The 13,045-nt window shown below is 35.3% G+C and overlaps 1 protein-coding gene across 3 annotated transcripts in view; it reads left to right on the top strand.

The window, feature by feature from the left end:
- LOC149804783 (dehydrogenase/reductase SDR family member 7-like) overlaps positions 1 to 13,045 on the top strand; it is a 34,162-nt gene that overhangs the window by 9,352 nt on the left and 11,765 nt on the right. For all 3 annotated transcript variants that reach the window (XM_089944551.1, XM_089944546.1, XM_089944554.1), the window contains exons 3-5: positions 5,950 to 6,099; positions 9,885 to 9,991; positions 12,455 to 12,647. In XM_089944551.1, coding sequence (XP_089800677.1) covers positions 5,950 to 6,099; positions 9,885 to 9,991; positions 12,455 to 12,647 — 450 coding nt within the window. The remainder of the gene's footprint in view (positions 1 to 5,949; positions 6,100 to 9,884; positions 9,992 to 12,454; positions 12,648 to 13,045) is intronic.

Genomic DNA, 13,045 nt, shown 5'->3' with positions numbered 1-13,045 from the left:
ACAGTCAGAAATTGCATACTGTACATTGAACTGATGGCAAAAGTAAAGGCATACAGTCAGAAATTGCATACTGTGCATTGAACTGATGGCAAAAGTGAAGGCATACAGTCAGAAATTGCATATTGTACATTGAACTGATGGCAAAAGTAAAAGCATACAGTCAGAAATTGCATACTGTGCATTGAACTGATGGCAAAGGTAAAAGCATACATTTAGAAATTGCATACTGTATACTGATGGCAAAAGTAAAGGCATACAGTCAGAAATTGCTTACTGTACATTGAACTGATGGCAAAAGTAAAAGCATACAGTCAGAAATTGCATACTGTATTCTGATGGCAAAAGTAAAGGCATACAATCAGAAATTGCAGGAACAAAGGTGTTGGCCATTATTTAGAATTCAACACCTGAACATGCAGAAATTGTGAAATTGTTGGAAACCTCATTGGTTGTGAGCCCCTCTACAGTAAATTGTGAAAAAGAATTAAGTGATCAATATCACTAGTATAAGGAGCAAACTATTTAATTTTGGGGGAGGGCCTCGAGTGGCCGAGCAGTCTAAAGTGCTTTCTGTTATGGATCACTGTCATCTCACCTCTGCGTGGGTTCGAGTCTCGGATTCGGCCAATGTGGGTATGTGAAAAAGCTTGCCAGTAGCTTCTCGTGAGTCGGTGGTTCTTTCTGGGGTTTTTCTGGTTTCTTCCTCCACCATTAATACTGCTCGCCATGCATTGCCTATTGTGTGCTGACAAAAACAACAACAACAATAATTTTTAGGGTGGGGAGCATGGTGGGTGTGTCAAATAATAGTAAAGAAAGTAGATTTTAAGTTGGGACAAGTGAATTTTTTTTAAAGAGACATGCCTTTTGCCTATATATGAACAATTCTTTGATCACTGGAGCAATTGGACAATGGATGTCAGCAGGAACTGGAGGAAACTATTGCTTTATGCGAACTATTTTGAAAGGTGAATAAACACACAAGTCAATTTAATATGCATTTATTATTTCTATTCATTTATAAAAAATACAGTCAGCATTGTGTCACAATAATGGTATTAAAAATATGTCTTGGGTTTTTTGGGCATATGAATTTGTAGTCAGGGATAGTGATTTTTTGAAAAGTCATTTCATTTTGGCCTTTGTTTGTAAAAGTCTCTCTTACTGCCTTCATTAAGTAGTCTTATAATATACAGCTGATACCAGGGGTCTCAGAAACACTTATTTATGCATATTTGGATAGTATCGGATATATATTTTTGATCTGGGAAGCAGAAAATCACTTATGCAGGAGTCCTTCACATGCAAGCAATATCTGGATGGCAAATTCATAGGCTTGTCAGTGCTGCTTCGGCCACCTGCTGAGTGGGAAATTATGATGATCAGTTGATTATTTTAGTTGTGCTGATATTTATAATGAGAGAATTCAGTGGCTGAAAGACACCCAGATCTACATGTCACTGTAAGAGTACATCAGAAGAAAATGACACTTATAGCTGGGCAGCAAGTTCAAAGACTTTGAATAGATGCTGAGTGGTGGGAAAATATACTGATATTTACAGTGACTGAATTCAGAGGCAGAAAGACCCAGTGATGTACATGTGGTCTTTATAAGGGTACATCAAATGAAAAACTTTAGCTTTCATTATTGTGTTTGTTTCCAAGTGTAGCCGAATAAGTAGTTCATGTGGCCTTGAAAGCAAGATACATTGAGACTTAGACAAAATGCTGTTTGCAAATTTGTATAAGTATTTTGGGGTTAAACAGCAAATTGAAGAAGATTGTAATGAGATTCAGAAGAGTGCTAAAGTTGCTAGAACTGATAGTTCGCATGGAACATTAGTTGTTGTTGTAGTAGGGTTTAACACCATTTTTCAGCACAAGATAGGCTATACATGGAGGCCAGTATAACTGGTGGAGGAAGAACCCTGGAAAACCCCGGGAAGAACCACCAACCCATGTGAAGCTTCTGACAAGCTTTCTTACGTACCCACATTAGCCGAGCCTGAAACTTGAACCCACACAGACAGAGGTGAGATGGCAGTGATCCGGAACAGTGCACACTTTAGACCACTCTGCCACTCGGGGGCCCCCACATGGAACACTAGCCATATGTAAGAAAGTATGATGCCTTGCTTAGTGTTTGGAATAAGACTTTTCATTGGCCTGACATACCAGTAATTCAGTATTACTGTAATGGACAAACAAGAGCTATATGCCAGTCGTGTAAAGAATTTAGAAAATTAAACTCATTGGCAACCACTGGTTCTTCTCATCTGGAAATTTTGCCACTTTGGGTATGCCCAATCACTAGTCTTCTGGGAGGGGACTTCAACTTTTGATGGTAGGACGCCTATTTTTCCCCAAATAGGAGTCCTGGACTCCTAGTTTTAAAATCCTAGTGAGACCTCTATGTACCTCAGTGATAAAAAAAAACAGTTAATAAACTGAAACTTCTCAGCACACAAATCCCTTAGGATTAAATTAAATTTCTGGTTTGTAGCTTACGTGGCTATAAGACCAAATGAACATATGGTACGACCCTTCATTCATACTACCTCATTCATCAAATGTTTCAAATGTTTATCAACTGTTGTTTATGCCATTCTGGAGGCCATGTTTCTGATCTGATTGTTTAATCGGTCTTGAATAATACTGTTATATCGCCAAAGTCTCTGACAATTTTGAGACATAGCAAGATGCACACACATTAATAAATTAGGATCTTGCATCAGATCATCTGTAGACAGTATTTCTCATCTGATTTTGGACCTGTATCATCAACCTGTCAGTTGAATTTCTATAAGAATTGATGAGATTCATGAATGTTAATGAGTTGATCTTGCATATGATTGGCTGGGTTTGTTAACATTCTGTAAGCAGTTTTGATTGAATTGGAATACATGTATAGGCCTAATCATCAGTATCTCTCATTCTAATAATGAGTGAAAGCCACATATGGATTCTTAGTTAGGCACATGATCATATTATCCCCATCTGCAGTAAGGCACATGATCATATTACCACTGTCCCCTGTAAGGTACATGGTCATATTACTACTGTCCTTAGTAGGCAAATGATCATATTACTACTGTCCCCAGTAAGACACATGATCATATTACCACTGTCCCCAGTAAAGTACATGATCATATTGCCATGATCCCATTAAAGCATATGATCATATCACCACTGTACCCAGTAAGGTACATGATTATATTACCATTATCCCTGGTAAGGCACATGATCCCAGTAATGCATATGATTATATTGTCACTGTCCCCAATAAAGTACCTGATCATATTAACATTATCCCCAGTAAGGTATATGAGGATTCATTATTTGTAGCAATAAAAATTGATACACCACATGAATTTATAGTGCATAGCCTCTTCAACTTTGTTTTTGACAAGACATTTAAAAGGCATCATTTCAGTCAACTTTAAAAAGGCGTCATGACTTGATTCAACTGTGACACTGACAGAGCATTTAGAAGTCTACATGTCAATGTACTTTGATACTGACAGGGTATTTAAAAGACAGCACTGAAGTCAGTTTGATACCGAGGGACTGTTTGCAAGACATGACTTACAGGGTATTTAAAATGCCTCACACTTGTCAACTTTGAATGCTGACAGGGTATTTAAAAGGCAACGCTTAAGTCAGTATTAATACTGAGGGACTGTTTACAAGACATGACTTACAGGGTACTTACAATGCCTCACGTTTGTCAACTATGATGCTAACAGGGTATTTAAAAGACAACACTTAAGTTAGTTTATACACTGAGGGACTGTTTGCAAGACATGACTTACATGGTATTTAAAATGCCTCACACTTGTCAACTTTGATGCTGACAGGGTATTTAAAAGGCAACGCTTAAGTCAGTATTAATACTGAAGGACTGTTTACAAGACATGACTTACAGGGTATTTACAGTGCCTCACATTTGTCAACTTTGATGCTGACAGGGTATTTAAAATGCAATGCATAAGTCAGTAATAATATTGAGGGACTGTTTACAAGACATGACTTACAGGGTATTTACAGTGCCTCACATTTGTCAATTTTGATGCTGACAGGGTATTCAAAAGGCAACACTGAAGTCAGTTTTGATACTGAGGGACTGTTTACAAGACATTACTTAACAGGGTGTTTACAAATGCCTCACATTTGTCAACTTTGATGCTGGCAGGGTATTTAAAAGGCAATGCATAAGTCAGTAATAATACTGAGGGACTGTTTACAAGACATTACTTACAGGGTATTTACAGTGCCTCACATTTGTCAACTTTGATGCTGACAGGGTATTTAAAAGGCAATGCATAAGTCAGTAATAATATTGAGGGACTGTTTACAAGACATGACTTAAAGGGTATTTACAGTGCCTCACATTTGTCAATTTTGATGCTGACAGGGTATTTAAAAGGCAACATTGAAGTCAGTTTTGATACTGAGGGACTGTTTACAAGACATTACTTACAGGGTATTTACAATGCCTCACATTTGTCAACTTTGATGCTGACAGGGTATTTAAAAGACAACACTTAAGTCAGTTTTGATACTGAGGGACTGTTTACAAGACATGACGCACAGGGTAATTTAAAAGACAGCACTTAAGTCAGTTTTGATAATGACATCATCTAAAAGGCATAATTTCAGTCAACTGATGAATTCAAAGGAAAATATTAGAGTATTTTTTCAACTACAATTTTTGTAAACTTGATCAGTACATGTATATGTGAACATCAAGCCTGGATTTTTCTTTTCAAACAAAGATATCTTGATGTTCATTTGTTGAACTGAAAATCTTCACAGTTAGATCAGCAAACTTACTTATAGTTTGGAAAAAGCATGTAAGATATTTGTACCGTACTGCCTGAAGATTTATAGTTTGGAAAAAGCATATGTGATATTTGTACTACCTGAAGATTTATATTTTGGAAAAAGCATTTAAAATAATTTTACTACCTGAAGATTTATAGTTTGGAAAAAGCATTGAAAATATTTTTACTACCTGAAGATTTATAGTTTGGAAAAAGCATTGAAAATATTTTTACTACCTGAAGAATTATAGTTTGGAAAAAGCATGTAAAATATTTTTACTACCTGAAGATTTGTACTTTGGAAAAAGCATTTAAAATATTTTTACTACCTGGAGATTTATTGTTTGGAAAAAGCATTTAAAATATTTTTACTACCTGAAGATTTGTAGTTTGGAAAAAGCATTTAAAATATTTTTACTACCTGAAGATTTATAGTTTGGAAAATGCATTTAAGATATTTTTTCAACCTGAAGATTTATATTTTGGAAAAAGCATTTAAGATATTTTTACTACCTGAAGATTTAAGCTGTAAGATCAATGACTAACTCTAATAGTGATTGTTACAGTAAACAAATTCAATGGAAATTTTTAAACTTATCTTATCAATAAGTGGTAAATGACGTTTCATCAGTAATTACATTTTCAAAAATTGCTTTGCAAAATTGTAGAACATTTCTCCCCATGTAAAGCTTCTCACAAAACTCATGTTTTAATTTTTCTTTTTTCTATGTTTCATAAGTTCTGAATTATTTTAACAAACAAGCTTGCAAAAGATATGTCTTGCACCCATCATTTTAAGGGAATTGCCAGGATCACCAAAGCACTTAAAACTTGTATCTCTACACTGTGGTTACCATCAAGATTCATTGGATAATACCAGTACTCAAACATCATGGTGATTTCATTTACTGGTACAGATAATTATTAACCTGTAATTTTCATTTCATTTTTTAAAAATATATATTAAAACTGAGTTTTCTGACATATGCAGGAGGATGGTAGTAATATTTGATACTAGCAGGATTATCCTCCTGGTAGTGTTACATGTGCTTCAGAAATCCTGTGAGCTCTTTAGCATAAACTGTTTGCCATTCAGCAGCCATGTGAACTTACTGAACTATTTCAGAGTCTCTGCGAGGGAAGGTGGTATGGATAACTGGCTCCTCTAGTGGGATAGGAGAATATCTTGCCTATGAATTGGCCAGTGCAGGGTGTCGTCTCGTGCTGACTGCTAGGAGAGAGGCAGAACTGAAGAGAGTTAAGCAGGAGTGCATTGGTGAGTCAAGCACCATTCTTTCAGATAGGGTCTTGGTCATTCAGTGTCTTCTAATTATTTAAAGCCCTGTCAGCTAGAGTTTGTTATACAATATTTACTTACTACTGGTAGTCCTTTTCAGAAAGGGTTTTGGTGCAATTATATTTTCTGACTTCTGTAAATTTCTTTCAGCTAAGGTCTTGGTCATAAGATATTTTCTGACTATTGTTAAACCCTTTCAGCAAGGGTCTTGGTCATAAGATATTTTCTGACTACTGTTAATCCCTTTCAGCTAGAGTCCTGGTCATATGATGTTTTCTGACTCTCTATACCCTTATCGGACTACTGTATATCTCTGTCAGCAAGGATCTTGGCCATATGATGTTTTATGACTTTTCAGCTATGTTGTGTTCATACAAGATTTTTTTCCCTGCTTTAAATTGTATCAGTTTGGGTCTTGGCTATACCATTAGTGTAATGGTGGCTACTTGTTTCTCATGGCATTTTAGTGTTATGGCGGCTGCTTGTGTCTCATGGCATTAGTGTAATGGTGGCTACTTGTATCTCCTGGTATTAGTGTAGAGATGGCTACTTATATCTCATGTCATTAGTGTAATGGTGGCTACTTATATCTCATGGCATTAGTGTAATTTTGGCTACTTGTATCTCATGGTGTTAGTGTATAGATGGCTACTTGTATCTTGTGGCATTAGTGTAATGCTGGCTACTTGTATCTCATGGCATGAGTGTAATGGTGCCTACTTATATCTCATGGCATTAGTGTAATGGTGGCTACCTGTATCTCATGGTATTAGTGTAGAGATGGCTACTTGTATCTCATGGCATTAGTGTAATTTTGGCTTCCAGTATCTCATGGCATGAGTGTAATGGTGCCTAATTATATCTCATGGCATTAGTGTAATGGTGGCTACTTGTATCTCATGGTATTAGTGTACAGATGGCTACTTGTATCTCATGGCATTAGTGTAATGCTGGCTACTTATATCTCATGGCATTAGTGTAATTTTGGCTTTCACTAAATCATGGCATTAGTGTAATGGTACCTAATTATATTTCATGGCATTAGTGTAATGGTGGCTACTTGTATCTCTTGGTATTATTGTAGAGATGGCTACTTTTATCTCATGGCATTAGTGTAATAGTGGTTGTTTATAATAGCTCTGATAAAGTGGTTGTTATTCATACATGTATCTCATTGCATTAGTGTAATGGTCATTGCCTATATCACTTGGCATTAGTGCAATGGTCATTGCCTATAATCACTTGGCATTAGTGTAATGGCCACTGCCTATATCACATGGCATTAGCGTAATGGTCATTGCCTATATCACTTGGCATTAGTGTAATGGCCACTGCCTATATCACTTGGCATTAGTGTAATGGTCATTGCCTATAATCACTTGGCCTTAGTGTAATGGCCACTGCCTATATCACATGGCATTAGTGTAATGGCCACTGCCTATATCACATGGCATTAGTGTAATGGCCACTGCCTATATCACTTGGCATTAGTGTAATGGTCATTGCCTATAATCACTTGGCCTTAGTGTAATGGCCACTGCCTATATCACATGGCATTAGTGTAATGGCCACTGCCTATATCACTTGGCATTAGTGTAATGGCCACTGCCTATATCACTTGGCATTAGTGTAATGGTCATTGCCTATAATCACTTGGCATTAGTGTAATGGCCACTGCCTATATCACATGGCATTAGTGTAATGGCCACTGCCTATATCACATGGCATTAGTGTAATAGTGGTTGTTTATAATAGCTCTGATGAAGTGCTTGTTATTTATACATGTATCTTATTGCATTAGTGTAATGGTCATTGCCTATGTCACATGGCATTAGTATGAAAGTCATTGTTTGTAACAGCTCTAACGAAGTGGTGGTTTACTTATATATCATGGCATAAATGTAACACTGGCTACTTTTATCTTTCCCCAGTTACAAATGTTCAGAATTATCAATCTGGGTAGATTTCAGAATTCATATTTTAGTAAGCATAAAATTTGAGTACAACTTTGTTTCCTTGCTAAAGTTATTGAAATAATATGTGTTCTAAATTTAGTGAATGTTATGCATGCAACATTTACTGAAATCTAATGCATGCTAGTTATACTGAAATGTAATGCATGCAAAATTTACTGAAATGTAATGCATGCAAGTTGTATTGAAATGTTATTGTGCTAAATATTACTGAAATGTTTTGCATGCTCAGTGAACTGAAATCTTATGTGTGTTAAATTTACTGAAATGTTCTATATGCTAAGATATTGTTTTTGTCAATAATACTGTAACAAGATAACCGGGTTGGATTTTGGATTTACAACAGAACACTTTTGATGGTGATACAAAATACACTGTTTAATAATGAATGACTTGAATGAGAAAAGAATTATGATTAATACATGTGAGTATAAGATCCAAATATTGGACAAATTAACATAATCCACATAAACCTAATAATGCAACAAATGAAAATACAAATAAATGACCTTACACAGTACCTTGACAAGGGTGAATGACTCAGTAATTTCACACTACGAACAGAATGATGTGGTTTACTCAAATAGTAAAAAATGTGGTACTTGACTCATAAAGTAAAATGTGTCCACTTAAATAGTGAACAGTGAAGTATTTTACTCAAATAGTAAAATGATGAAAATAAAAGGAAAGATAGATGAAAACAAAAAGAAAGATATCAAACAAAATATCTTTACAATCCCAAAACACTGGGTATTACAAACCCAAAAATTAGCCCATGGCTAAAAGATTACATTTATGGAGTTACACACTCCGTCACCAGCACACTTGGCTACCAATCACACTGGTCAATCAAGCAGTCAGTATTCCAGGTAGTCACCGACCACCATTAAATTCCTTGGTCAATCAAGCAATCAGTGCCCACCAATTAATTGGTCAGCAACGCCTGATCACCTGCTACTCGACCAGCAACACTGTTAACTCAGCGCTGTGGCTGCTATGGTTCAGCTTTACAGCTGCTATGGTCAGCTTCTGTGGTTAGCTCTACAGCTGGTACCATGTTGCCTCCGATCAGCTCTACAGCTGTGACTCTGATCAGCTGTAACTACATCTTACACCATGTACTATACATGACATGGGTATATATGATAAAGCGTAATGACATATACTGTAAGCTATACAGATTACATTATCTGTGCAAAAACAATATACAGGTTCAGAAGTGAACCCATGCCTGATAAGAATCCTACGGTACTAAACGGTTTTTAAAAATACAACTTTATATTGCTAAATATAAATCTCTTGCCAATTCACAAACAAGAATAGAAAATATTTGCATTATACGATGTAAGCCGATGCTACAAAGAAAATATACAAAAATAAAACGTTGTAATACAATAGTTATAACTTATACACAAGAATTTAATAACTCACATACCTCTACAGCTGAAGATGTGCAAGTCCTTAAAGTAGACCGCTCACTGAGAAGACATTCCGTAATGTGTAGATTTAGTCTTATGGTGAGTCATTTATACATAGACAATGTCGCTATACGTCATCTTTGTGCTGGAAGTATTCGGTTCTACATAGTGAGCATATATAACGTACTGTTTGTGGTACCCTTGTTAAATGTATACAGAATATTGATATTGGTGTAGGTTTTTGAGCCTGAAAGGTTGAGTTTTGTGCTCAAAGAGCAGTCTGCCATTCAAAGATTACATTATCCAGCTTTAACGTAAGTTCCAAGAATGTTTTTTTATTTCTATTTCAATCTGGAGTCTTTTTATCTTACAGAGAAACTTGGATCTCAGGAGTCAGATATTCTCATTTTACCAATGGACATGGTGAAGTTTGAGGAACACCAACAGGCTGTGGACACTGTCCTTAAATATTTCAAAAAGGTCCGGTTTCCTCAATTTTTTTCTCCATAATTCCATCACTTCTATTCCCAAACTGATTTCTATCCTCAATCTGTTTGGCTGCTTTAAAAAAAAAGCAGTATATTGGCATTTAATTTAACTTTTTTTTACCAGCTATTAGGTACCATTGATTTGAACAGCTTATAGTGAAAGCAGTTGCCATGGTAAAAATATTATCATAAATGGATTAACGGATGTGTGTGTGTGTGCGCACACACATACAAACCATTTATAATACAATTGTTGGAATTAACACAAGTGCCATCTTGTTATGAAACATTGTTTAATATCCAGGCAGGTCTGTTAATTATAGAAAATATTGCATTTGTATTTTGCAATGTTAGTCAGCTGTAGAAAATATTACATGTGTATTCTGTCAAGTCTATTAACTGTAGAAAATGTTGTATGTGTATTCTGCCAAGTCTATTAACTGTAGAAAATGTTGCATGCGTATTCTGTCAAGTCAGTTAACTGTAGAAAATATTGCATTTGTATTTTGCAATGTTAGTCAGCTGTAGAAAATATTGCATGTGTATTCTGCCAAGTCTGTTAACTGTAGAAAATGTTGCATTTGTATTCTGCCAAGTCTGTTAACTGTAGAAAATAATGCATTTGAATTTTGCCAAGTTAACTGTAGACAATATTGCATGTGTATTCTGCCAAGTCAGCTAACTATAAAAAAATATTGTATTTATATTTTGCCAAGTCAGTTATCTCTAGAAAATATTGCATACCGTATTATTTCTGCCAAGTCAGTTAACTGTAGAAAATATTGCATGTGTATTTTGCCTTGTCAGTTAAATGTAGAACATATTGCCTGTGTATTTTGCTGTGTCAGTTAAATGTAGAACATATTGCATGTGTAGTTTGCCTTGTTAGTTAAATGTAGAAAATATTGCCTGTGTATTTTGCCTTGTCAGTTAAATGTAGAACATATTGCATGTTATATATAAGCTGTGTCAAAACACAAAACAACCACCTTCAATATCACATTACCAACTTAAACTGAAGTATATTAAACATGAAATACTGAACAGTAATTACATATTTAATACTTGTTTTTGGGGCAGAGAACCATGCATTGGTATATACATGTATAAGAATTACAGCAGCTGAGTAGTGTTGATAGTTATGGTGAGTGTACTCACCAGCCAGTCTCATTGTATCCACAATACTAATTCTGTTGAAAAGAAACACAGTTTCTGTACTTTATCTGCTAGATCAAGATACTTAATTTCTTGCTAATACAGTGACACTAACCTATGAAACGCTGTATTTTAATAATCTTTATATGCTGGGCATGCAAAAAAAGGGCTGATTTATGACTGACAACAAAATGCATAAATCCAGCATTCTTAAAAGAAACTTGTATTTAGGCTTGAAAATTTCATTAACTGAAATACTTGGGTATTGATCTTACACTTTCTTGAGATAATTCAACAGGTCTGTGCCTCATTCATGATTAGGAGTAAACCATTTGATTTTATGGGTAAACAGTGCTCTCCAAAACAACAGTCCAGTCATTCTCTACAATACAGAGTAAACAGTAAATAAGCCCATTATTCATTGACACTTGTGTGGATAATTATGACTTTGCACTACTGCAGAGCAAGCAGGTAGTAGTATGTTTGATTATAACATCAAATTCTGGAATATAACTATTTGTAGGGGTGGAGAGATTTGATGTTATAATCAAACCTACTACTACCTGCATTGCTATGCAGTAGTGCAAAGTCATAATTCATGAATCACAAGACAGAAGATTCAAGCAAATCATGAGATATAGTAGTGCAAAGTCATAATTCATGAATCACAAGACAGAAGATTCAAGCAAATCATGAGATATAGTAGATTAAGAGATTTGAGTGAGTCATAAGACAGAAGATTGTGAGATGTGAGTGGACCATGTGACTTGTACAATCATGAACTTATACTTAATCATGGGACATACAAGATTAGTAAATTTTAGTGAGTTATGGGATATAGACCATTTTGGAGTTCTTTTGTCCAACAGCATCAATAATCATACAAAAATGTAGTCAAATCTAAAATAGTAGTCATTTGCAGATGGCAACAACTTTTGTCAAGAAACAATGATCATTCCAAATCTCTTGTGATTTATTAAATTTGAATCATTTTGTAAACAATACCCTGGCATAACTGGGACACTTAATGCAACTGTTATAATTAACTTTTAGGCAAAGCATAGGTACTTGCAGCATTTATGCTGCCTCTGCAAGAAGATTGCATATTTTAGTATTAAGTATTTTAGCAGGATAAAATATTTTCCTTAAATCTTTAATGCAAATTTATTTAGTAGTAATGAAATACATGTCACCTAACATCAGGAGAAACAAAAAAGAAATATTATTTCTCATGGGATGTTACATGCATATGTAAGACAGATTATTTAAAAGATCTTTTTCATTTCATTTTCTATAAAAGATTGACATTCTCGTGAACAATGCTGGCCGCTCACAGCGTGCAGAATGGGAGAAGATCCATCTTGATGTGGACAGAAAAATATTGGAACTTAATGTTATGTCAGTTATCTCCCTTACACGATGTGTGCTGCCTCACATGATGGACAAGAAGGAGGGACACATTGTTGTTACCAGCAGTGTGGCTGGGAAACTTGGTAAAAATTATTTTGGGAATATAATGCAATTAATATCAATATTTGATTTTTTAAATCTTTTATCACGGGGCTCTGAAGCAGTTTTTGATTCATATCCATATATCTATGAGTCTGCCCAAAATTATAGCTTATGAAGTTATTTTTAAAGGGTTTCATGTCCAAGTAAATTTCATTGAAATTTGATGATAATGTTGTGGTAGCCATATTTTTTGCTTTCTATATTGTGTTTAAAACAGACAACTTAAGTTTCTTGTATCTTCCCTTTGTGCACTGTGAAATGTTTATTCCTCTTCATCTAAAATGCCTCCTTATCAGCAGGATGGACTACTTCAGTGGCCTAGTGGTTAGAGCATCTGCCTAGGATGCGGGAGCTCATGGGTTCGATCCCCGGCCAAGTC

The sequence above is a fragment of the Sinohyriopsis cumingii genome, chromosome 2 (assembly GCF_028554795.1).
Source record: "Sinohyriopsis cumingii isolate HCF-2022 chromosome 2, ASM2855479v2, whole genome shotgun sequence".
Classification (NCBI taxonomy): Eukaryota; Metazoa; Mollusca; class Bivalvia; order Unionida; family Unionidae; genus Sinohyriopsis; species Sinohyriopsis cumingii.
Note: the sequence above shows the minus strand (reverse complement) of the source record. Positions and strands in the feature narration are given on the sequence as shown.